The sequence below is a fragment of the Leptodactylus fuscus genome, chromosome 11, assembly GCF_031893055.1.
Source record: "Leptodactylus fuscus isolate aLepFus1 chromosome 11, aLepFus1.hap2, whole genome shotgun sequence".
NCBI classification, from domain to species: Eukaryota; Metazoa; Chordata; class Amphibia; order Anura; family Leptodactylidae; genus Leptodactylus; species Leptodactylus fuscus.
Window position 1 is genome coordinate 22,544,528 of NC_134275.1, and position 25,440 is coordinate 22,569,967.

Genomic DNA, 25,440 nt, shown 5'->3' on the forward strand with positions numbered 1-25,440 from the left:
TAGTTCCTGCCTGTAACTAGAGGAAAAAATGGGATAGCAAGATTTTTTTTTTTTTTTTCTTTACTTATGAGTAGAGATGAGCGAGTACTGTTCGGATCAGCCGATCCGAACAGCACGCACACATTGAAATGAATGGACGTAGCCAGCACGCGGGGGGTTAAGCGGCCGGCGTCAAAGCAGGAGTACCAGGTGCTTCCATTCATTTCAATGCGTGCGTGCTGTTCGGATTGGCTGATCTGAACAGTACTCGCTCATCTCTACTTATGAGATATAAAACTGCATGTGCAGGAGGATATAAAGGGTCCTCTTTAAGCAGAGTATAGGAGAACACATGCAGCTGACAGTACAGGGGACGGAGAACAATACTATATTATTCTCCTGTCCTTGTCAATTCAGATAACCCCCAAGGGACAGGATACCATGGATTTTTGTTCATTATATACCCCCCTCCCTTCCATTATCAATCAGAAGCATACTTGCTATTTAACCCCTTATGTGCCGTAGTCACTGCAGCACCTAAAAAGATTAATGAAGAAGAAAAAACATGAAAAATGTGAAAACCAGACATATTTCCTTTTCTTTTTTGTTTACATTTCCTCAGATATTAATATAAAGAAAAACTATACAAAAATAAAAACATAAAAATTATTTGAATAACCCAAAGGGCAGAGCAGAGACATCTCAGACCAACATATTTAGTATAACTCATCCCAGTTTTCTGCCATAAGATTTACAGAAAATCTAAGGCAACATGCCACGTCAGCTTTGAATTTCGGGAAAGCTGGATAATATACAAAGCACTGCTGTAATGGGGTCTGCAATGTACTAACTATACTATTCTAAAATGATGATAGTGTCACGTTAAAAGCTGTAGTGGATGTTGAGATCTGGAGCCTGAAAGTCCAAGGTTCCAAACATTGTTACCCTTTTGCTTGTCAATGTTCTTAGAGATGAACTATAGGCTTATAGATTTATTTATTTTTTTAAATTCCTACAAAATGATGGGTACTTGTTTATATCCTTTCTATGAGGTGCTCTACAGGACATATACAATAAGTAAATCCACAGCACTTGTCCATAATGTGTATTAGAAGTTTATTAATAGACCAAGGATGTACAGACAGACATCAGCCTTGGCAAAAGAGACTTGTGAGTAGCTTAGTTTAGTTTCTTCACATATCAAATGATGGCAATTTCCAAAACTGAATGTTTCAGCCAATATTATGAAATTTTTCAATGGTAATCGCACCATCTAAGAGGTATATGTGCAACTCATGAGGGTTACAGGAGAGTTTACTAGGCCATGCTTTGTGCAGGGAAGGGAGAAGTAGATAAGCTGTGACGTCTATTGTCAGGGCTCGTTCACATCTGCGCCCGGTCTCTGTTTCCTGCACAAAACTGAGCAGGAGACGGAAACCTGCAGGAGTCTTTCATACCCATTCATTTGAATAGGTTTGAAAGATGTCCGGCCGTGAGCGTTTTATGCTCTCCGCCGCGAAACCGGACACAGAGTCGGACATGCAGTACTCTGTGTCCAATTTTAAAAAAACGGTTTCGCGGCGGAGAGCATAAAACGCTCACCGGCACTCATGGCCGGACCCGGTCTGACAGCTTTCTGTCTTCTGCCGGCAGAAGACGAAAAGCTGAGAACGGAGACCCCGAACGCAGGTGTGAACCCAGCGTTAGTAGTGAATGCAAAAATGAATGTGTGGTTATCTATAGAGGTATTATCATTTACTGTAATCCTGTCGATGATATAAATATACTATAATAATATTTTTAACCTAACCTCTGCATAAAAATAGGTCACTTTCTGGTGACAACTGCCCTTAAACAGTAAAAGTTAAAGTTTTCTGCTTGTGTGTGTTATTTTGGGAAATATTTTTTGCAAACGTTAAAAAAAAAAAATAAAAAAAATGTGCATGTATTTACTAGATGTTTAGCCATGTATGTATACCTGTAAAATTGGACTGTAGTATTTAACACGTGCTTTAAAAAGAAAAAAAAAAAAAAAATCATACAAGCAAGTACAGTCATGGTTTTTTAATGCACTGTCAAATGAACTGAAAAATAATGTGCCTCTGTGTGTTATTCAATACACTCTGACACATCTTGAGCCTCGGAGTTGGTCTTGATCAATGCGGACGTGTGGTTATCTTTTCCAAGCAACAGAGTAAGCAGCTGTTCACAAACACAAGCAACTTTGTCGTACGGGGGCGTCCAGTCTAGCAGTCTGCTGTATTCTAAAATGAATGACGTGTTGTTTAAGGCCATCAGAAAAAAAACTATATTCAATCCTCAGTCTGTAAGGCTTTCTGAAAAGGAGCCCCTAGATTTTTGAGTCTGTTCTAATCGGTTAAGGATAAATTGGCTAGTGTCTATAAATCTCTCCACACAGTTCACAAAACAGCTCTCACATCGAGCATCCAGCTTTGGTCCCGGTTTCTCCATACATTTTTCCTGGAAAATTAAAAAAACAAATATTAATCTTACCTCACACTTATAGAACCACATTACTAAAAATACTTGATATACAATGCTTTAGATTGAGTTTATTATTTGACATACATGTCACCTTTATACGGGGAGAGAAGCCATGTCTGTGTTATAGACCTGCCGGTCACCATATTATCTTAAAGCTCTAACTACTGCATCTTCTCACTGTCTATTATGTCTGAACACTATTACATAGTTACATAGTAGATGAGGTTGGATGGAGACACATGTCTATCAAATGCAACCTATAACCCTACTGTACAGTCATGGCCAAAAGTTTTGAGAATAATACAAATATTAATTTTTACAAAGTCTACTGCTTCAGTTTTTCTAATGGCAATTTGCATATACTCCAGAATGTTATAAAGAGAGATCAGCTTAACAGCAATTACTTGCAAAGTCAATATTTTCCTAGAAAATGAACTTTATCCCCCAAAACACATTTCAACATCATTGCAGCCCTGCCTTAAAAGGACCAGCTAACATCATTTCAGTGATTGCTCCATTAACACAGGTGTGGGTGTTGATGAGGACAGGGCTGGAGATCAATCTGTCATGATTAAGTAAGAATGACACCACTGGACACTTTAAAAGGAGGCTGGTGCTTGGCATCATTGTTTCTCTTCTGTTAACCATGGTTATCTCTAAAGAAACACGTGCAGTCATCATTGCACTGCACAAAAATGGCCTAACAGGGAAGAGTATCGCAGCTAGAAAGATTGCACCTAAGTCAACAATCTATCGCATCATCAAGAACTTCAAGGAGAGAGGGTCCATTGTTGGCAAAAAGGCTCCAGGGCGCCCAAGACCGACCAGCAAGCGCCAGGACCGTCTCTTAAGGGCCTATTCACACGGAGTAAATGCGGCACGCAATGTGCCGCGTTTACGGGACGTTAGCGCCGCGATTTTGACGGTGCATGTTTGTGGTCGCGTTAACGCGCGTTTACGCGGTGCTAATGGGACTGCAAACATGCACCGTCAAAATCGCGGCGCAAACGTCCCGTAAACGCGGCGCATTGCGCGCCCATTTACTCCATGTGAATAGGCCCTAAAAGTGTTTTAGCTGCGGGATTGGGCTACCAGCAGTGCAGAGCTTGCTCAGGAATGGCAGCAGGCAGGTGTGAGTGCATCTGCATGCACTGTGAGGCGGAGACTCTTGGAGCAAGGCCTGGTCTCAAGGAGGGCAGCAAAGAAGCCACTTCTCTCCAGAAAAAAAAAACATCAGGGACAGACTGATATTCTGCAAAAGGTACAGGGAGTGGACTGCTGAGGACTGGGGTAAAGTCATTTTCTCTGATGAATCCCCTTTTCTATTGTTTGGGACATCTGGAAATCAGCTTATTCGGAGAAGATGAGGTGAGCGCTACCACCAGTCTTGTCTCATGCCAACTGTAAAGCATCCTGAAACCATTCATGTGTGGGGTTCTTCTCAGCCAAGGGAATCGGCTCTCTCACAGTCTTGCCTAAAAACACAGCCATGAATAAAGAATGGACCAGAATGTCCTCCAAGATCAACTTCTCCCAATCGTCCAAGAGCAGTTTGGCCATCAACAATGTCTTTTCCAGCATGATGGAGCACCTTGCCATAACGCAAAGGTGATAACTAAATGGCTCAGGAACAAAACATAGAGATTTTGGGTCCATGGCCTGGAAACTCCCCAGATCTTAATCTCATTTGTGGTCAATCATCAAGAGACGGGTGGACAAACAAAAACCTACAAATTCTGACAAAATGCAAGCATTGATTGTGCATGAATGGACTGCTATCAGTCAGGATTTGGTCCAGAAGTTGATTGAGAGCATGCCAGGGAGAATTGCAGAGGTCCTGAAGAAGAAGGGTCAACACTGCAAATATTGACTTGCTGCATTAACTCGTTCTGTCAATATAAGCTTTTGTTACTCATAATATGATTGCAATTCTATTTCTGTATGTGATAAAAACATCTAACAAACACACATAAAATCCAGAGGGCACCAGGTCATGTGAAAATAGAAGATTTGTGTCATTCTCAAAACTTTTGGCCATGACTGTACTGATCCTGAGGAAGGCAGAAGATTCCCATGATGTCAATTGCCCCATATCTGGGGAAAAAAAATCCTTCCTGACTACAAATGTGGCAATCCGTATAAAACTCTGGATCAACCAAAACCTAAAACCTATAACCTGTAATACATTTCTGTTCAAGAAAGACATCCATGTTGTTCCTGAACTTGCACGATGAAGCCACCATCACCACTTCCAGTGATAGTGTCACTGCTCCTACAGTAAAGAATCCCAATCTGCGCAGGGATAGCAAAGCAGGGAGATTTAATGACAATGTACAAATACGTGATAGGACGGTACAAAGACTAGTGACTAGAGGACATTGCAGATAGGGATTCTTTATGGTAAGGGTATGTTCTCATGGAGTTTTTCCACAGGTGGATTTTGACACAGAATCCACCTTAAAATCCGCGTACAAAAATGACTCCCATTCATGTCAATGGGCATCCCTCGCTTTTTTTTTCCTGCTAGCGATTTTTCTTCAACTAGCGGGAGCAGGATGCCGCGATGGGATGTCAATGTACTACATTGGCATCCTGTTGCGGCTAGCTGTGTGGAGAGCTTACCAGGGGAAAAGGTTTCCTCCATGTGAACAGGCCCTAAGAGCTGTGAGACTATGGAGCTCACTGCTACAGGATGTCAGGGGTCTAAGCATTGTGGCCCTGGGATTTGGCCTCAACATTGATCCAGGGCCTGGAAGAGGCCAGAAAAATTCACCAAGAGATTGACAGGTGGGGAGGTGAGGCAAGGCGAGTATAGCTGTTATTTTCAGTCACCTCCCCTGGACCTCCAATTATTATACTCTGGGATGCTATCAAAATAGCACTTTTAAACAAACCTCATGAATAGAGATGAGCGAGTACTATTCTAAACGGCCGTTCCGAATAGCACGCACCCATAGGAATGAATGGTAGCGGCTGGCACGCAGACTTTGCCGGTGGCCGGCCGCTTAACCCCCTGCGTGGCGGCTGCGTCCATTCATTCGTATGGGTGCGCGCTATTCGGAACGGCCGTTTCAAAAAGTACTCATCTCTATTCATGAATATTTGTCAAAATTAATCTCTACACACCAGTATTCATGTTACACTGAACTGTGTCACGCTCCAGCCATTTAGGATCTCACTATGAAGTAGTTCAGTTCACACAATCATGTCCAGTCTGAAACATACAACCCACACATGGACCATATTTCCTAGATATAAAGAAAAGTATATCTGACCTTGTAACAACCCCCCCCCCCCAAACACGACTTATGCAGCCCCATGCACGAAAGTATAAAAAAAGTTATGGGTGTCAGAATAGTTTTTAAAAAAAAAAACAAAAAAAAAAAAAAACAGGTTAAAGCTTTAACCCAAATAAATTCAGAAATAACCAGAACCTTGGTGTGTTCAACGTCAGTCTTCATATCATCTGGACTAGCAGAGGATGCGGCTCATTTATGATTAAACGGACAACTCTTCATAACGCAAGCATGGACGCGTGTCTGCACACTGAAATCTATGTTAGCTTGTAGCTGGCGTAGATTTCAGGTATTATTTGCAGTTTCTGTGCGTTTGTCCTGGATTTGCCCCTCTGGGGTAGTATTGGACCAGTAGTCTCCTGATCATTGGAGCTTTGTCTGGAAAAGGGCAGCATGGTGCAACCAGTGGACATATTAGGACATAGTGGACATATTAGGATATAGTGCAACCAGTGGACATATAACCATATGTGAGCTGAGCGTCCTCTTGGCATGCATACTGAAAAGATCAATGGGAGATCCTGGCTGATGAGCTTTTTGAGGGGGCCGTAACGTTTGTGCACTCGCTGTGATCCGACGATGAGACTTTTTTTCTAAGTGTAAAATTGCCTTTACAGGTGACTCTGACACCTATAGAGGCATTATTACGACCTCTGACAGTATACATCTAGATCTGACTACAGGAACAAGGCAAGAAGGAAAAATATCTCTAAAAAAAAAAACCCTATGCACACCTTACATTCGCTGCCTCCTTTTCAGGCTACGGCCCCGCGGAGTAGCGAGCTGCAGCCAAAAAGCACTGCGGTAAAAAAGGCGGCAGAAACGCATCACTGTTTTTCCCGCACGGCTTTTTACAGAAAGTCCGTAGAGTTTTCCTCTACTTCAGTTATACCTATACAGAAATCAGCCATGGTTTCTGAAATTGCAGCATGTCCACTGTGGATATTTTTGTAATGTGTCCATGGGATTATCCAGAATCTCATCCACTTTGCAGGTAAAATGCAGAAGATTTTGATGCAGCATTTAGAAACATGGGGGTCCCGGCCTTAAAACCTATTGACATGACATGCATTTGTTTCCCCTCTTCCCTCTGTTCTTTCCTGGCTTTTTTCCTCAGCGCTGCCTATGACCAGGGACACACAGGGTAAGTTCACTGCAGGTTAGCCGTGGAACCTGCTGCAGTGTAGTGGATGGGATTTAAACAAATAAAATTTGGGGGTCTAGGAATGAAAGGAGAACAATACTGAGGACCCAGATTTAAAGGGATACCAGGCTGGGAACAGGAATGAGAGGGGGAGCCATGCCAGTGACTAGAAACAAATTAACGTCATCCTGGGGACCAAGACTGATGGACAACAATCCTGGTCAACACCTTTAAGTCCCATTTCCGATCTTCAATTGTGATCCCAAGACAGTCATGGGGACTGATACAGCTTTAACTCTCCAACTACTGCTTCTTCACAATGGCAGTATGTAGGAGGTGGCAATCTGAGATGCCACTAAATAACCATGAATGAAAGGTTCTTCTCACAACTGAGATTACAAATATTATCAAAAATAGTGGGGGGAAAAAAGGAGCAACTTTTGACAGAAACCTAAGAAATCATATTATGGTCGGTGCCAATCACGTGATGGATCAGACACTGCTATTATTTTCTAGCAGTGGCGCCAGGGGCTGTACAGGTGCTCAGCCTCATACAGCTAGAGGGTTACAGAGGTAACCCACTGACAACCATCTCATGTGGCATTAATAAGTAGTCTCCGGCGGTGACACGCCTCTAGATAAGGGGGTGTCTTCTGCAGAGGTTTCATTGCATTTATTTACTTGGAGTTTACATTATCAGGGGGTGTCGGGCTAATCTAACGTTTGTTGATGTGACATGGTGTATGGTAGCCCAGGTGAAGCAGCGCTGTACTGACTCACTCACCAGGGCTCTGCTGCAGATGAATGATGTCGGTTCTCCTTGTAGAGCATGCATGTTGTCAGAGTGTCACATCAATGACTAACACTACCTGCCTCTCTGACTGTTCTTCCTGCAGTTGATCCCTGGACTATATGGAGCTGATAGAGGGATCTGCAGCATTGGGTGCACTTTTAAAAATTTGCAGCCTCCTATTCTGGTTAGCAGGATATATAACGCCCCAATCACCATCATTATCATCTGTCCCTGGGCAATCCCTAAGGAATGACACTCCTGCACCCGCACAGTACCATAGCTCATAGTGCACCTTACTATATGAGGACCATAAAGCTCTATCACCGGGAGCAGGTGCAGCTTCTCGGACTCCTCCCTCCCCCTGAGCTCGTCCCCAGTAATAAAGGTCTTCATACCCAGCACAGTTCGGTGAGCTGATGCACCAGTCCTTGGAAGCGCTGCTTCTGAGTCTCTGCTTCAATGAAACTCTGCAGCTCAGGGTCTGCGGCCGCCTCCATCTTGCACAACGCACAGCTCGGTGACCTTCAGCGTACCCCGGAAGTGGATGCCTGAACTTCTGCGCCGGGTGGAGGTGACGTCACGGGAGGGGGTGGAGCTATTTGGTTTACAGTAGTGTACATGCAAGAGCAGTAGTGCGCATGTGCAGCAGGTGAGGTGCTGAGGTATGACTCAGTATATAACAGCAGCACAGGGGTACTTACAATGGGTCCTAAAACCACTAAATAATGTCAAATAGTCATTTTATGAAAATTGTTACCATTTTCTTAGTCTCCCGCTTACTGCTGTTCATAAATTGGGTTTCTAAAAGAAAAAGTGCAAAAACATTTTTTAAAAAATGTTATGTTGGGCTGACAAGGCAAAACTTGTGCAATGTTATAGCTGTTGATTGTCTCAATGCCCGTCCTCTGGATGTCCACTGGTTTTGGAGCATAACTCCGCTTGTCCGCTGACACCAATTCACCAAATCTTAGTTTAATTCTCTGTACGCCCTGTCATCTCCGTCTGTGATGAGGCCTACTATAGCAGAGTCATCGGAGTACTTCTGTAAGTAGCAGCTGGATGAGTTGCACCTAAAGTCAGCAGTGTACAGTGTGAGGAGGAAAGGGGCAAGAACTGTGTATTTCTCTGTAACACAAAGACCTTTCCTTTCCTTGTAGGAAAGAATTTAAAAGACATCACTGAAGCAAGTTAGAAGGGAGACATTCGCCACTTCGACACATGAACTTTGGATTGAACCATCTTGGGTGAAGCACGGTCAGGGTCGAACTTGCCCGCCGGGGGACCGGGGAATCCCCCAGTAGGCCCCGAGCCCGGACTATTAGTCTTCATTATGGGGCCCTACCAAACCTCCACTGCCTTTTTTTAATAGACAGTGGAGGTTCGGTAAGGCGTCTATCCAGGGCTGGTGTCAGCACCCAGGCAAGTGACTGTGGTGAAGGTAGAGAGACTCCATGCTGCAAAGCTTGAAGGACCTGTAATGATGTCATGTGGGCGGGGCTACACAGATCGTATAGAACAGTGTAATGTTACACAGGAAGATGAATCTGCCGGGAACAGACTGATGAAAGGAGGAGAGAAGAGACAGCATGTAAGAGGGGAGACATGGGGGGCAGGTTGTGTGATTAAGAGGGGAGACATGGGGGGCAGGCTGTGTGAGTAAGAGGGGAGACATGGGGGGCAGGCTGTGTGAGTAAGAGGGGAGACATGGGGGGCAGGCTGTGTGAGTAAGAGGGGAGACATGGGGGGGCAGGCCGTGTGAGCAAGAGGGGAGACATGGGGGGCAGGCTGTGTGAGTAAGAGGGGCGACATGTGGGGCAGACTGTGTGAGTGAGAGGGGAGACATGGGGGCAAGCTGTGTGAGCAAGAGGGGAGACATGGGGATAGGCTATGTGAGCAAGAGGGGAGACATGGGGGTGCAGGCTGTGTGAGCAAGAGGGGAGACATGGGGGTGCAGGCTGTGTGAGTAAGAGGGGAGACATGGGGGGCAGTCTGTGTGAGTAAGAGGGGAGACATGGGGGTGCATGCTGTGTGATTAAGAGGGGAGACATGGGGGGCAGGCTGTGTGAGTAAGAGGGGAGACATGGGGGTGCAGGCTGTGTGAGTAAGAGGGGAGACATGGGGGCAGTCTGTGTGAGTAAGAGGGGAGACATGGGGGGCAGTCTGTGTGAGTAAGAGGGGAGACATGGGGGTGCAGGCTGTGTGAGTAAGAGGGGAGACATGGGGGGCAGTCTGTGTGAGTAAGAGGGGAGACATGGGGGTGCAGGCTGTGTGAGTAAGAGGGGAGACATGGGGGGCAGTCTGTGTGAGTAAGAGGGGAGACATGGGGGTGCAGGCTGTGTGAGTAAGAGGGAGACATGGGGGTGCAGGCTGTGTGAGCAAGAAGGGGGGTTCAGGCTCTGGGGGGATGGGCACTGTGAGCATATAATACTGTGGGGGGGGTCACTGGTAAGCACATAATACTGTATGGGGGTCACTATGGAGCACGTAATACTTTTTGTGGGCCTCTGTGGAGCACGTTATGCTGTCCCGGTATTGCTTACATGTGAGGCGCTGCGCTGCTTTCTCACCGTATTCTTGATAGCTGCAGTTGTGGGTACTAAAGCTGTATCCCTTTCAAGTATCTGAGATATTGCTTTAGCGCCCATAACCACCACTATCAAGAATTCGCTCTAGTAAAGGGATAGGGGGCCCCGGACAAAAGTTTGTACCCAGGCCCACAAAACATTAGTTACACCAATGGCGGCTGCTCTGGGTCCAGGCACCGCCATTAATATACCTTATTTTTAACTAGATGGACTGTGCTGATACACAGACGTCCTGTGCTTGGATGTAAAGTGGGTGACTCCGTTCATCAGGATCCCAGGTAGGTGAGTATAACTCTTTTTTTTTAGCTTAGTTGTGGGTATTTTAATAGTACAAGGGGTTGTTTGAAGGGGGAAATTATAATTATAAGGAGGGGGCATTATGGACATAAGGGGGGTCACTTATATAAGGGTTTTTAGGGGACATTACGAATACAAGGGGAGGTTATATTAGGAGGCATTATGAACATAAGGGGGTGGTCATTGATATTAGGGGTCAATAGGGGTGCAGTGTTTGTCAGGGGGAATCAGGGGCATACTATGACGGGGCAATTAATTTAATGAAAGTGGCACTTGGGCTTTATTAAGACTAAGGCCTGACGTCGCAAACTGCAACGAAATAGGAAAAACTGCAGCAGCAACGCATTGTGTTTTTTTCCCGCAGCTCTTTTCACTTTCTGCTTCCATTACACCTATAGGGAAACCATCAGTGTTTTCGTAGGTATAATTGATATTCTGGCGATTTCCAAAACCCCAACGGTTTTGGAAATCGCAGCATATTCACTGCACATAATTTTCCGCAATGTGTGGATTTGCTAGAATCCCATTCACATTGCAGGAACTGTCGGCTTTTCCCGTGGTGTTTTCGCCACATGAGGCCCCATCCACACTTTGCGGTAAAATAAGATACATGCTGTAATTTCAAAAGCAGTCTTGGTTTTAGAGTTAGACATTGCAGCATACCTACGGAAATTCTGGCGGTTTCGATATAATTGAAGCAGAAAATACAGAGGAAAGCTCTGCAAACTTTCTTGTGCAAAGGGCTGCAGGAAGAAACGTGATGCGCCATGGTGGCGTTTTTTTCCCACAGCGCTTTTTTGCTGCAGGACACCACGTGGGGCCTTAAGCTTAAGGAGTTTTCCAGTTCATTTATATTGATGATCTATCCTCAGAATAAATCATCAATAAGAGAGAAGTGACCCCCTGATCAGCTGTATGAGGGGGCCATGGTGCCTGTGTATATCACACGCTGTCTGTTTATAGTGACCGTGTGGTGTAATTACAGCCTTGTCACATAGACGCTTATAGGACGAAGCTGTAGTTACATGACATGGCCACTATGAGATGTACGACACTGTGTAAACAGAGAAGGGGTCACGGCGCTTGCACAGATGCCACGATTCACTCAAACAGCTGATTCATCCCTCATTTTTACACCTCAGCCACAGAGGTTTAAAAAAAACAAACAAAAAAAAAACAAACAAACAACACACTCGCCTGTCCCCAGCACCCTGTTGTCCTCCGCCTCTGTCTGTTCGGTCTCATGGCAACACCTCATTTCTGAAAATCCTGTACCTAATTCGTCTTAGTGGTCGCATGAGGTGCAGGACTCCCAGCAAGAAGGTGCCAGCACGAGACTGAATGGACACTGGCAGAGGACAACGGGTTGCTGAGAACAGGTGAGTATGCTTTGTTATTTTACACCTCCCGCCCGGCACATGAGTTGCTCCAATTCCTGGACAACCACTTTAAAGGATTTATCCATGTTTCTAATATTGATGGCCTGTCCTTGGGATAGACCATCAATATTACATCTGTGATGATACAACAGCCAGGACCTCTGCAGATGAGTTTTTTCATTACAGTGCGGCTACAGGTAATGGTGACAGTTCTAGGAGCCACGCTGCTCTCTTGCCATACAGTGTGTAGCAGTGGGTTTAGATAGGGCAGTGGTGCACATTGTATGGCAGGCGAGCAGCCGGCTCCTGATATATTATTACCTTTAGCCACCCTGTCTCTGTACTGCTCATCTACAGGGGTCCTGGCGGTGGGCCCCTAAACAATTCCACTGGTGGGCCCTAGACACCCCAGTCCGACCCTGCCTGTAGCGAAGCATTTTCTCCCATAGACTATAATGGGGTTCGATATTCGTTCGAATAGTCGAATATTGAGCGGCTATTCGAAACGAATATCGAACATTTTACTGTTCGCTCATCTCTAATTGTAACTTATTGTAATTATTTAATTATTGATGTAGTTAAAACTCTTTCCACTAGATGGCACCAGAGTTCTCCTAGCTCTATAACTATAAATACTGATGGGATTTCCCATTAGATTCCTGGTAGTCATCATAAGAAAGTCAACAGAACTCTGGTGCCATCTAGTGGATAAAGTTTTAACTACATCAATAATGAAATATCAGTTGCAATAGGTAATAACAATGTAACATCTAGTTCTGTACGCTGGGATTGTTATCTGTTGAGTGCCGTCCACTACCCTACTTTTTCAAGATTGGATTCACCATTTGCCATTGATTCAGAAGATTGATCCTTTACCAGATAGTGTGTGATAGAGCAGAAAGCAAGAAGGTGACTCCTTAGCCACCATCTCTCATAAGGAGAGAACAGTTAATACACGGCTTCTACTATAAAGCCAAATAGTAATAAAACTGATGGAAACCATCAGCATGTCAAAATATAGAACAATAATATCAGAATCTAATGTAATCCACAACACCAGATTAACCTAGGGTACAAGCCCCACTAGCACCCACTCCCTGTATTCACTATAGTATGTATGAACCTGCCTGATGCTCTCTGGACTTTCTGCCAGTGTTGAGTCTTCTGGTCTTGATCGAAGACTTTTGTGTTTCAGTTGCAGAAGGCAAGATAGACTTTCTCTTCTTGGGTCATTTCTGGCAGACAATTACATCCTTCATCTTTAATATCCTGGATGGTAGACAACATCTGGTTGTTATCCTCCTCTTCTTGGATGTCTTGGGTTCTTAATCCGATGAGGTCAGGATGGGACATCGCTTATTTGGTACCTTCCTTTTGAAGATAAAATCTTCCTCTTCTTCCTCCATCATGTTCTGCTTATTAGCTGATGACTCAGACCTGGTTCACATCTGCGTTCGGTATTCCGTTCAGGGAGTCCCCAAATGGGATACTGATCACACTGACAAGCAGTGAGCAATGAAAGCACATGGACTCCATAGACTATAATGGGCTCCGTGTGTTTTCTGCACACTGTCTGCAAGAGTCATGTGGAGAGGAAAGTAGTTCATGAAGAACTTTTCTCTTCGCATGTTCCAAATACTGAATGCAGATGTGAACTAGGCCTTAGAGTTTGCTCTTCATATTTTCTTCTTCTCTCTTCTTCTCCTATTTTTCCGAATCCATGAATCTGTTTTCCAAAGGGTCAGCAGAAGTTTCCACCTGTCAGTCACTGTTCAGATATATAGGCGTTAGACTGGCCGTACGGCTGGCACTGGTCATGTGATCAGTAACTAACCGATACAGTTCAGCCATATCTGCCATCAGGTGCATATATCTGATATTGAACATAAATCCTATTGGAAATCATTTCTTATTTAAATTGTAATGAATTTAATGTTTTTTTTTCACCTGGATCTTTGAGAAATACATTGGGGATTTGTGTCACATAAGATGGAATAAAAGCAGAGGACTAATGTGTACATGGGAGCACATAAAGGCCACGTAAAGGCAATTCCATCTGCCTCATAGGGTTTTTAACTTGGACAACACAGTACAGGATTTGTTGATTTGTCTTTTTTTTTCAGTCTTATTCTAGGTTCACACCTGCGTTCGGGTTTCCGTTTGGGGAGTCTGCTGTGTCACTAAGGAGCAGCACACTGTGGGGGCCACTGTGGTTGGGAGCCAGAGATCATTTTACATTGTGTGCAGGGCCACTGCCGAACATTATTCTGTGTATTGGCATCAATACACAGAATAATGTGTAACATTATGGTTTACTGCACCAGCCACTAGGGGAGCTCACTAAACCAAAACTGTTCATTGGAAATAGAAAGGGACCTATATAAATACATGAGCTCTAGCTCCCCCTAGTGGTGGCTGCAACTGCCATTTTGGGAGATTTGACTCATCTCATGTCCCATATTATAAAGTGCTGAATCCTGATCATGTGAATGAGGCCTCATGGGAGATAATTTAGTGTCAGTCCTATCAGATGATGAGATGTCAGATCTTACCGGCGTCTTCTCTCGGCGTTGTCCTGTAATAGACTGAGGACAACTGGCAGTTGTTTTTTTTCAAATTCATGTCCTGCGATCCCATTGGCTGCTGACCAGTGATGTAAAGTTAACCCTTTAATGGCCAGACACTTTTCAAGCATTTCTCTGCACACGGTAGATTATTGGCCCTGCACATTGATGTGATGCAGTTGCTGCTTTATTCTCTTTATTTATTTCCCATATATTTTATTATATAATATACCCCATGAGGTTATAAAGATTTATGGGGGACATTTACATGTTATCCTTCTCCTCCTCTGCGGTTACAGGTGATAACTGCCCCTGTACTGATATCAGTCACTAGAGAGCTCATCTGGGTGTGCCAAGACTCTGCCCTGCCAAGGGGCACCTGGTAAATATGTAATGGCAGGGTCCTATAGAGACAGCGGCACTGCCGCCTGCGCTACTCACTACATAGCTTACATTGTGTGATATTTAGCCTGGTAAATAAGACAGAGGTGTTTTTTGTGATGTGGGCACTAGATGGGCTCTGCTTTTGCAGACATGATCACTTCTCCTATATTGTATATACTGTACATGTATATTATAGTCACTGCAGTGTCAGGACAATTTCTCTGGCTCAGAGAAACATTTTTATCATTTAAGTTATTCCACTAAATTTTATGTGTTTTTATCGGTGACACATAGGGCTTTATTTTTATATTTTTACATATGGGTACGTCTTTGCAGAAAAAGAGAGGAACTGCCCGGAACAATATAATCTGTAGGTGGTCTGAATCTGGTTAATATACTATATTAATATGTCTAGTAGGAAACACACTGTACCAGGAGATGACAGGTCGCCTCATGGCAAGTGTGGCACTGAGCGTAGAAGTGATACTGTGCAGTGTTGATGAGTAAAGAAGTAATACTTTTATACTGTATATATGAACTTTGCACAGTATCACTTCTCCTATATTATCTATATGGACACAGCACAGTATCACTTCTCCTGTACTGTCTATATGGACACTGCACAGTATCGCTTCTCCTGTACTGTATATATGGACACAGCACAGCATTGCTTCTCCTGTACTGTATATATGGACACAGCACAGCATTGCTTCTCTTGTACTGTATATATGGACACTGCACAGTATCGCTTCTCCTGTACTGTATATATGGACACTGCACAGTATCGCTTCTCCTGTACTGTATATATGGACACTGCACAGCATCACTTCTCCTGTACTGTATATATGGACACTGCACAGCATCACTTCTCCTGTACTGTATATATGGGCACTGCACAGTATCACTTCTCCTGTACTGTATATATGGACACTGCACAGTATCGCTTCTCCTGTACTGTATATATGGACACAGCACAGCATTGCTTCTCCTGTACTGTATATATGGACACTGCATATTATCACTTCTCCTATACTGTCTATATGGACACTGCACAGAATCGCCTCTCCTGTACTGTATATATGGACACAGCACAGCATTGCTTCTCCTGTACTGTATATATGAACACTGCACAGCATCGATTCTCCTATATTATCTATATGGACACAGCACAGTATCGCTCCTCCTATACTGTATATATGGACACAGCACAGCATTGCTTCTCCTATACTGTATATAGAGACATGGCACAGTATCACTTCTCCTATACTGTATATATGGACACTGCCAGTGGCGTAACTAGGAATGGCGAGGCCCTGCGGCGAACTTTTGACATGCCCTCCCCCCCCACCGACGACCTCGACTGACCCCCTCCTACGCATTTCTGTGCATTCTATTATGCCCCATAGTGGCCCCTGCACACAGTATTATCCCCCATAGTGGCCCCTGCACACAGTATTATCCCCCATAGTGGCCCCTGCACACAGTATTATCCCCCATAGTGGCCCCTGCACACAGTATTATCCCGCATAGGGGCCCCTGCACACAGTATTATCCCCCATAGTGGCCCCTGCACACAGTATTATCCCCCATAGTGGCCCCTGCACACAGCATTATCCCCCATAGTGACCCCTGCACACAGCATTATCCCCTATAGTGGGCCCTGCACACAGTATTATGTCCCATAGTGGCCCCTGCACACAGTATTATCCCCTATAGTGGGCCCTGCACACAGTATTATCCCCCATAGTGGCCCCTGCACACAGTATTATCCCCCATAGGGGCCCCTGCACACAGAATTATCCCCCATAGTGGCCCCTGCACACAGCATTATCCCCCATAGTGACCCCTGCACACAGCATTATGTCCCATAGTGACCCCTGCACACAGTATTATGTCCCACTGTGGACACCCATAAACAATTATTATTCTCTGGGGTCTTTTCCTATTCTCCTCTGCCTTCTCCTCTGCCGTCCTTGTTTAATGACGTCTGACGTCACATGACCCGGGACGCAGGCCGGGTTCATATAACGTCAGAGACGTCAGAAAGGACGTCAGGCAGGATCGTGGAGAGGTAAGTAACATGTTTTTTATGTTTCTTACCTCTCCCGGTCCGACGATCATTATACTCGGGGGTCTGCAAAGAGCAGACTGTCACAAAGGTAGCGGCTGTCACCGGGCCCCTAATGTCCCGGGCCCTGTGGCAGCTGCCTCTGCTGCTATGGCGGTAGTTATGCCACTGGACACTGCACAGCATCGTTTCTCCTATACTGTATATATGGACGCTACACAGTATCACTTCTCCCATACTGTATATATGGACACTGCACAGTATCACTTCTCCTGTACTGTATATATGGACACTGCACAGCATCGCTTCTCCTATACTGTATATATGGACACGGCACAGTATCACTTCTCCTATACTGTGTATATGGACACGGCACAGTATCACTTCTCCTATACTGTGTATATGGACACGGCACAGTATCACTTCTCCTGTACTGTATATATGGACACTGCACAGTATCGCTTCTCCTGTACTGTGTATATGGACACGGCACAGTATCACTTCTCCTGTACTGTCTATATGGACACGGCACAGTATCACTTCTCCTGTACTGTATATATGGACACGGCACAGTATCGCTTCTCCTATACTGCCCTATGTATTTAATTACATAGACTATTATTAGAAGTAGTAATCTATCTGCCACAAACCATATTTAAACACTATATATACATACTGATTTTTTTTTCCCCCTACACTGCCACTCAGCTTTCCAAGGAAGAGGGTCATATAGATTTAAAACAATTTATATCTATTGATCTCTTCCTTGGAAAGCTGTGTATCAGGTCAATGTCTGCATCCTAAACACAATAAATATCTATTTATGCTGGCATCCAACTTTCCCAGACACTTCAATGTATTGATCAGTTCATGGCAAAGATGGGTGTCAGATTAATGAGATGCAGCAGTAATTGGCCTGGCAGCCAGCTTTCCAAGGAACAGCTCGATAGATTTATTAATTTTTAAATCCTATATCAAAAAATCTATTGATATCTTCCTTGGAAAGCTGGGTGCCAGGCCAATGTCTGCTGTATAAAAGACAATTAGTATCTCATTACACTGACACCCAGCTTTCCCATGAACTGATCAATAGATATACAGCTCTGGCAAAAATGAAAAGACGACTGCAACATTTTCAGTTTCTCTGATTTTTCTCTTCATTGGTATATTTTTGAGTAAAATGTACATTGTTCTTACTACTACTGACAACATGTCTCCGAAATTCAAAGCAAAAAATATTGTATTTATTTGCAGCAAATGAGAAATAGTCAAAATAATAAAAAAGAAGCAATGCTTCAAATAATGCAAAGAAAACACGTTCTTATTCATTTAGAAACAACAATACTAAAGTTTTAGCTCAGGAAGATCAGAAATCAATATCTGGTGGAATAGCCATGATTTGTAATCCCAGCTTTCCTGTGTGTTGGCTTTCCACCAGTCTTTCTCACTGCTTTTGGGTGACCTTATACCTCTCCAGGCATAAACATTTAATCAGTCCTTCTTTATTTGATGGCTTGTGACTATTCATCTTGTCAGTGGCGTAACTACCACCATAGCAGCGGTAGCAGGTGCCACAGGGCCCGGAACATCAGGGGCCCAGTGACAGCTGCTATCGCTGCTATCATTATTCTCGGAGGTCTTTTCGGACCCCCGAGTATAATGATCGGGGCCCCCTGTTGGTGGAATACTTTCCACCAACAGGGGGCCCCGAAGCTGCAGCAACGGCTGAGACACAGGAGCTGCAGCTCTGGCTCCTCTCAGCGCTGCAGGACGCTCCCCCTCTCTCTCCCCTCCCTTTCTCTGCTGTCCTCTGCCCACCAATGAGAGGAGGAGGCGGGGCTTATCCCTGCCGAGCTCCTGACGTCCTGCACTGCAGGAAGAAAGGAAGAAGGAAAATGAAACTAAAGCTACACAGGTACGTACTGGGGTTACTTATTAATGTCAGGCATATGGGGGGATTACTTGTGTTTTAGTAACTCCATGTGCCTCATATTAATAGCAGTTAACCCCATAATCTCCCTCACATTAACCCCTGTGTGCCTCACCATAAGAGTTACTGATATGTGAGACATATGGGGGTAATAATAATAAAGATACTTTATTATTACCTCCATGTCTCTCACATATCAGTAACTCTTATGGTGAGGGACATGATGGGGTTAACTGCTATTAATATGAGGCACATGGAGTTACTAAATTGTAATGCACATGACCAGATTTTTTATCCACAATTTGTCCTGGTATAGCGGTCAGCGGGTGACGTGACAGTATTTAGTCCTGTAGGGGCCACTAAGGGACATAATACTGTGTGCAGTGGCCACTATTGGGTATAATACTGTGTGCAGAGGCCACTATGGGAGATAATACTGTGTGCAGGGGCCACTATGGGGCATAATACTGTGTGCAGGGGCCACTATGGGACATAATACTGTGTGCAGGGGCCACTATGGGACATAATACTGTGTGCAGGGGCCACTATTGGGTATTATACTGTGTGCAGGGGCCACTATGGAACATAATAGAGTGCGCAGGAATGCGTAGGAGGGACTCGGTCGAGATCTTCAGTGTCGGGGGGGCCCCATGTCAAAAGTTCGCCACGGGGCCCCGCCATTCCTAGTTACGCCACTGCATCTTGTTCTTGATGACATTCCAGAAGTTTTCAATGGGGTTCAGGTCTGGAGATTGGGCTGGACATGACAGGGTCTTGATGTGGTGCTCCTTCATCCACACATTGATTGACCTAGCTGTGTGACATGGCGCATTGTCCTGCTGGAAAAACCAGTCCTCGGAGTCAATCAGAATCAAATATCAAGTGTGCAAGTACTTGGGCATAAAGAATTTGTATCTGCTGCCCTGCAGCCCATCTACCCAGGGTGTGGCGGGTAGACCTGAACTCCAAGGCACCAAGGGGAGATGGACTACAGAGCCGCAGAATGAAAATTCAAGTGTACACGTATTTGAACCTTAGGAATTTTCTTCTCCTGACCTGCAGCCCATCCACTCCATCTTCCAAGGGTGTGGCAGATAGACCTGGGCACCAGGAGGGGATGGACTACAAACCCGCAGAGACAAAATCCAAGTGTGCACATACTTGGGCATAATGAATTTGTTTCTGCTGCTCTGCAGCCCATCCACTCGCACTACCCAGGATGTGTCGGTTAGACCTGCACACCTGGGCAGCAGGACGGGATGGACTACAGAGCCGCAGAATCAAAATCCTAGTGTCCACTCACGTACTTGGGTTTAAAGGGGCTCTATCAGCAAAATTATGCTGATAGAGCCCCACATATGCATGAATAGCCTTTAAAAACGCTATTCAGGCACCGCTAAAGTTATATTAAACTACCCCCCGTTTTAAAATAAAACCCTAAAAAAGAATATGTTAAACTTATCTATCGTGCACCGTGGGCGGGCATTCAGGGTCCGACATCATCTTCAGCCACGTCTCCTCTTCCAGCGATGTTTTAAGGGTCCCATCTTCTTCCGGCGCTCACGAACTGCCATTGTTAAAAAATGGCGCGGGTGCATGTGCAGTAGCAGCAGCAGTAGTAGTTGCAGCAGCATAACAGGTAACAGACTATTAAAAGAAAAAAAACGCAGCGGTAGCGGCTGTCGCCGGGCCCCCTAATGTCCTGGGCCCTGTGGCAGCTGCCTCTGCTGCTTCCCCACTAGTTACGCCACTGGCTGTGGGATCACTTGAGTTTGGGTTTTCTGCTCCTTCCTGGTGGGTCCGGTGTTTACCTTCCTTACCAGTATGGTGCCCCGACCCGGTTCAAACCAACTTGAGTAAATGGGGGCAAAACATACCATCGGACACTCTTATCAAAAGACCTGGTCTATGATGTGTGAGAAGAGCTTTCATACAATAGACATTCTGATGAATAGACTTCTACAGAAAATACTTCATATTCTCACTTAAAGTGCCAGATACATACTAAACAAAAATGCAGTTTTGATTCTCAAGCCATTTTCTGATATTTTTCCACCACGGGCCCCAAAAAGGGACACAAGTAAAACTTAACTACCCCCCCCCCCCCCCCCTCATCTTTCCCTAGGTGCAAGGAAAGATGGAAAAAGTGAAAGGTCAGAAAAAATAAGAAAAAAATATTGTCTAATTCTAAGTTCCACCTGTCTTACAGAAATAACCCGTATTATGCTGCTGATGGACCTAATGGGAATGTTATTGTTGGATCGTTTACATTTATGTAGGTTTATAAATGTAAAGTTGTTGTTTTTTTTCTTCTTTTTATTATGTTTATTTTTATTCTTGGATGGAATGGATATTCCCATGTACAGAACTATTTTTAAATTTGTAGATAATTCAAAGTTACATTTTTTTGCAAATATAAGTAATGAAACATTTTGCAGTTTTAAAGATTTTCGATAAATATCTAGTGGTCACAGCTTTGTTGTCTTGATCGGTTGCCAGTGGATATGACCCTGAATGCAGGAACTTTCTAAGGTAAGAAAATCAACCATTATTTCCTTATTGTGTCTGGGATGTCTTCTGATACATGTAGTGTCCCTGCCTGATATCCCAGCTACAATAAGAAAATCATAGCTGGGTTCCTGACAAGCCCCAGACCATAGAGAGTTTCTTCATTTGTGGTCGCATCCATTGGCAACCGATCAAGACAACAGACTGTCACCACTAGGATAGAGAAAATCTTTAAAACTTTTCAATTACTTATATTTGCAAAAATGCTTAACTTTTCATTGTCTACAAATATAGATATGATTATGTACATGGGGATATCCCTTTAAAGAGGACCTTTCATGGTTTGGGGCACAGGCAGTTCTATATACTGATTTCAGCGTACTCTTTCCCGATCTGTGCCCCGGGTAAAGAGCTTTCGGTCCCGGTACTGTAGCTCTTTACAGTCAGAAGGGAGTTCCTTACAGTCTGTCAGGTACGTCCTTCTTAAAAGCAGCGCCTATAGCGCTGTACAGTGTGAGTGGGAAGGAACGACCCATGGAAGGTCCTCTTTAACTTTTTTTTTGTTTTTTACTTTTTCCCTGTCCCACAAGGGGACTTGAACCTGGGATTTCTCATTCCCAGTGCATTGTACTGTAATACATTGTAGGTTCACTACTGGGGCTGTGCATAGGCAGTCAGGAGGTTGTTGCTCTGCCTCCTGGCCATCATGGCAGCCCCTCAGAATCCGTGATCTTATCCTCTGGAGGCAAATTTAAAAACATAAATAAATTAAAGTATAAAAAATTGAAGTCACCTGACTTTCCTTAGTATACATATTAAAAAAAAACACTAAAATAAGCATCCCTGCGTCAAAAAATACCTGGACCATAAAAATATTTACCCCATGTAGAGAACATCGTAGCAGGAAAAATAACATTATTAACACGGCCACATTGCAGGATTTTTGGGGTTTCGGCAAGTAAAAATTTTTAAATGAAAACATATCAAAATATCACATTCTCCAAAATTATGATCTATGAAAACCGTATCTTGTCCTACAAAATCGAGTCCTTACACAGCTCCTTATTCTGTGGGTAAATACAATCACAACAATAACAAGTATATGCGGAAAATGGAATATTGTTACAATTTTTATTTCTAGGAAACCAAAGGCAGCAAATAATCCGGGGTAAACTCTACTCGCTGCCAGACCAAAAGGGTTAACTAGTAGTAAGCAATAGAGATGAGCGAACAGTGAAATATTCGAGATTCGATATTCGTTTCAAGCCTCAATATTCAACTACTCGATCGAATATTGAATCCCATCAGATCTTGTCCTCGGACGTCACTTCGTCTGTAGGGTATCTATGACCGACCCCAGATATTTCAGATAGGAGGATAGAAAGAGATGGGATTGTTGTCGTAGATCAGGAGTCCGTGGTTCTGGAGCATCTGCAGGGTGTACGGAGATGATCCTGAAGGACTACTTGGGATATAGCTGGGATGAGCCAATTGTCCTGTTCTGGGCTTATAGACATTCCTTATGTCCTGAGAGCTGCGGACAACGTGTCTGTCACTATGGGATATCCTGTAATGTAAGGACAGAAAATGGAGGCCCATGTCAGTGCTGTAAGAGCAGTAAGTACTCTACAGGCACAAGGGAAGTAACTGTATTGTACATTAACAACAGGACATCGCAATTCTTCATGTCCATATACACCAGGGGTAGGGAACCTTCAGCATTCCAGCTGCTGTGAAACTACAACTCCCAACATGCTCCATTCACTTCCATGGGAGTTCCAAGAACAGCAGAGCAAGTATGCATGCTGGGAGTTGTAGTTTTGCAACAGCTGGAGAGCTGAAGGTTCCCTACCCCTGATATACACAGTAAGGGAGCCTGCACAGGATGTAACGCTGCGCTCATTCTGATCGTAAAAACATGTTCAGAATGAGCGAGTAAAAAGCAGCTCCCATTGACTTGAATGGGAGCCGGCATACGTGCGCTCCCCATTGAAATATATGGGAGGCTTTTTTTTTCCTATGCTTTCAATGTATTATACGCGTAATACACCCCAGCCCTGCAGATAGATAGGTTAGTGTCACCAGAACCAGCATATCACCCCGGCCCTGCAGATAGATAGGTTACTGTCACCAGAACCAGCATATCACTCCAGCCCTGCAGATAGATAGGTTACTGTCACCAGAACCAGCATATCACCCCAGCCCTGCAGATAGATAGGTTAGTGTCACCAGAACCAGCATATCACCCCAGCCCTGCAGATAGATAGGTTAGTGTCACCAGAACCAGCATATCACCCCAGCCCTGCAGATAGATAGGTTACTGTCACCAGAACCAGCATATCACCCTAGCCCTGCAGATAGAGAGGTTACTGTAACCTGAACCAGCATATCACCCCAGCCCTGCAGATAGATAGGTTACTGTCACCAGAACCAGCATATCACCCCAGCCCTGCGTATTGATTTAGGAGACTTTAACCTAACAGGTAGCTATTTTCTCAGCATTATGGGCATTAGCGTTACTCCAAGTAGAAAAGAGGGAACACCCTTATTGCTCCAAAGAACTCGTTTGCACATTGGCAATATGTCAGCAACACTGCCACCGACTGACAAGATGAGAACATCATTAGATTCAGGTGACCCTAACCTATCTATCTGCTGGTTTATAATCTCTAATCTCAATTTTGAGATCAGAAGCAACGTCAGGAAACGTTATGTGTAAGACAATCTGTGACATCAATAAGAGGGTTTATACATGTCTTCCCTAAGATATGAGATACGAGGCGACTAGATGGAGCGTGTGCTCTCTGATATCAGTCTTCTAGGCTTCTAGGATTAGCTTTAAGGTTCTAATTTACTTTCAGTGTCGACTTTCACACCCAGAAGAGTCAAGAAAAATAAAAATAAGTTTCCTTCTCCATCTGAGTTCTCCACACAGCAGAATCCTGAAGACAAAGTCCTACTTTCTACTATATCACATTATTGGAAATCCCTCTTTTGTAATAGTCCCAGAACATGAAGCCCCTGAGGCAGAGGAGACGACCTCTGAGGGTGCCAACGAGGAAACTCAAGATATGGAGAAAGAAACCCCTGGAACAATGGCCCATCCCCAGTAATATAGTACATATACGGCTAAGATCACATGGACCCCTCCTGGTACATAGCCCGGCCGAGGGTGCACATCATTTATTGGGAAACATGTACCTGCTCATCAATGAGGCGCTACCTTCGTTCACACTGTGGTAATGAAGACTTTTCGGCAGTGTCTATTGCTCGTGTCGAGAAACCAAGAAATCACAGACTATTTTAGTCCCTACTGGCAAGAGATAGAAAGGCAAGACTTTTGGGACTCTTTTTTTAAAAAAATAGTCATAATAAAATAAAATAGAGCCCCCTACTTCCGGCACCGTCACATCCCTCACGGGCCCGGGGAGGAGCCGGAGCCCCCTATTTCTGGCCCCGTTGCGTGCCCCCTACCTCTGGCCCGCTCGCGTTCCCCGCGGGCCCGGGGAGGAGCCGGAGCCCCCTACCTCTATCCCCGTCGCGTCACCCACGGACAAGGGATCACCCGGAGCCCCCTACCTCTGGTCTCGTCACGTCCCAAGCGGGCCCAGAAAAGAGTCGGAGCCCCCTACCTCTGGCCCCGTTTCATCCCCCACGGAAAAGTGATCAGCCGGAGCACCTTACCTCTGACCCGTCACGTCCCCCACTGGCCCAGGGAGGAGCCATCGCCCCTGCCTCTGGCCCCATCGCGTCCCCCGCGGGCCCCCTACCTCCGGCCTCTTCACGCCCCCCATGGACAAGGGATCACCCGGAGCCCCCTACCTCTGGTTCCGTCACGACCCACAGTGGGCCTGGGGAGGAGCCATCGTCCCGTGCTTCTTGCCCCATCGCGTCCCCCGCGGGCCCCCTACCTCCGGCCTCTTCACACCCCCCATGGACAAGGGATCACCCGGAGCCCCCTACCTCTGGTTCCGTCACGACCCACAGTGGGCCTGGGGAGGAGCCGGA

General features: G+C 44.9%; 1 protein-coding gene across 1 annotated transcript; it reads right to left on the reverse strand.

Moving 5' to 3' along the window:
- Positions 1–1,714: 1,714 nt before the first annotated feature.
- Positions 1,715–8,253, reverse strand: TIMM8A (translocase of inner mitochondrial membrane 8A). The gene is made up of 2 exons (XM_075259400.1): positions 8,113–8,253; positions 1,715–2,460 (listed from the first exon to the last, which is right to left on the reverse strand). Exons 1-2 carry the CDS (start codon positions 8,212–8,214, stop codon positions 2,299–2,301), a joined length of 264 nt encoding a protein of 87 aa, XP_075115501.1. The 5' UTR covers positions 8,215–8,253; the 3' UTR covers positions 1,715–2,298.
- Positions 8,254–25,440: the final 17,187 nt, after the last annotated feature.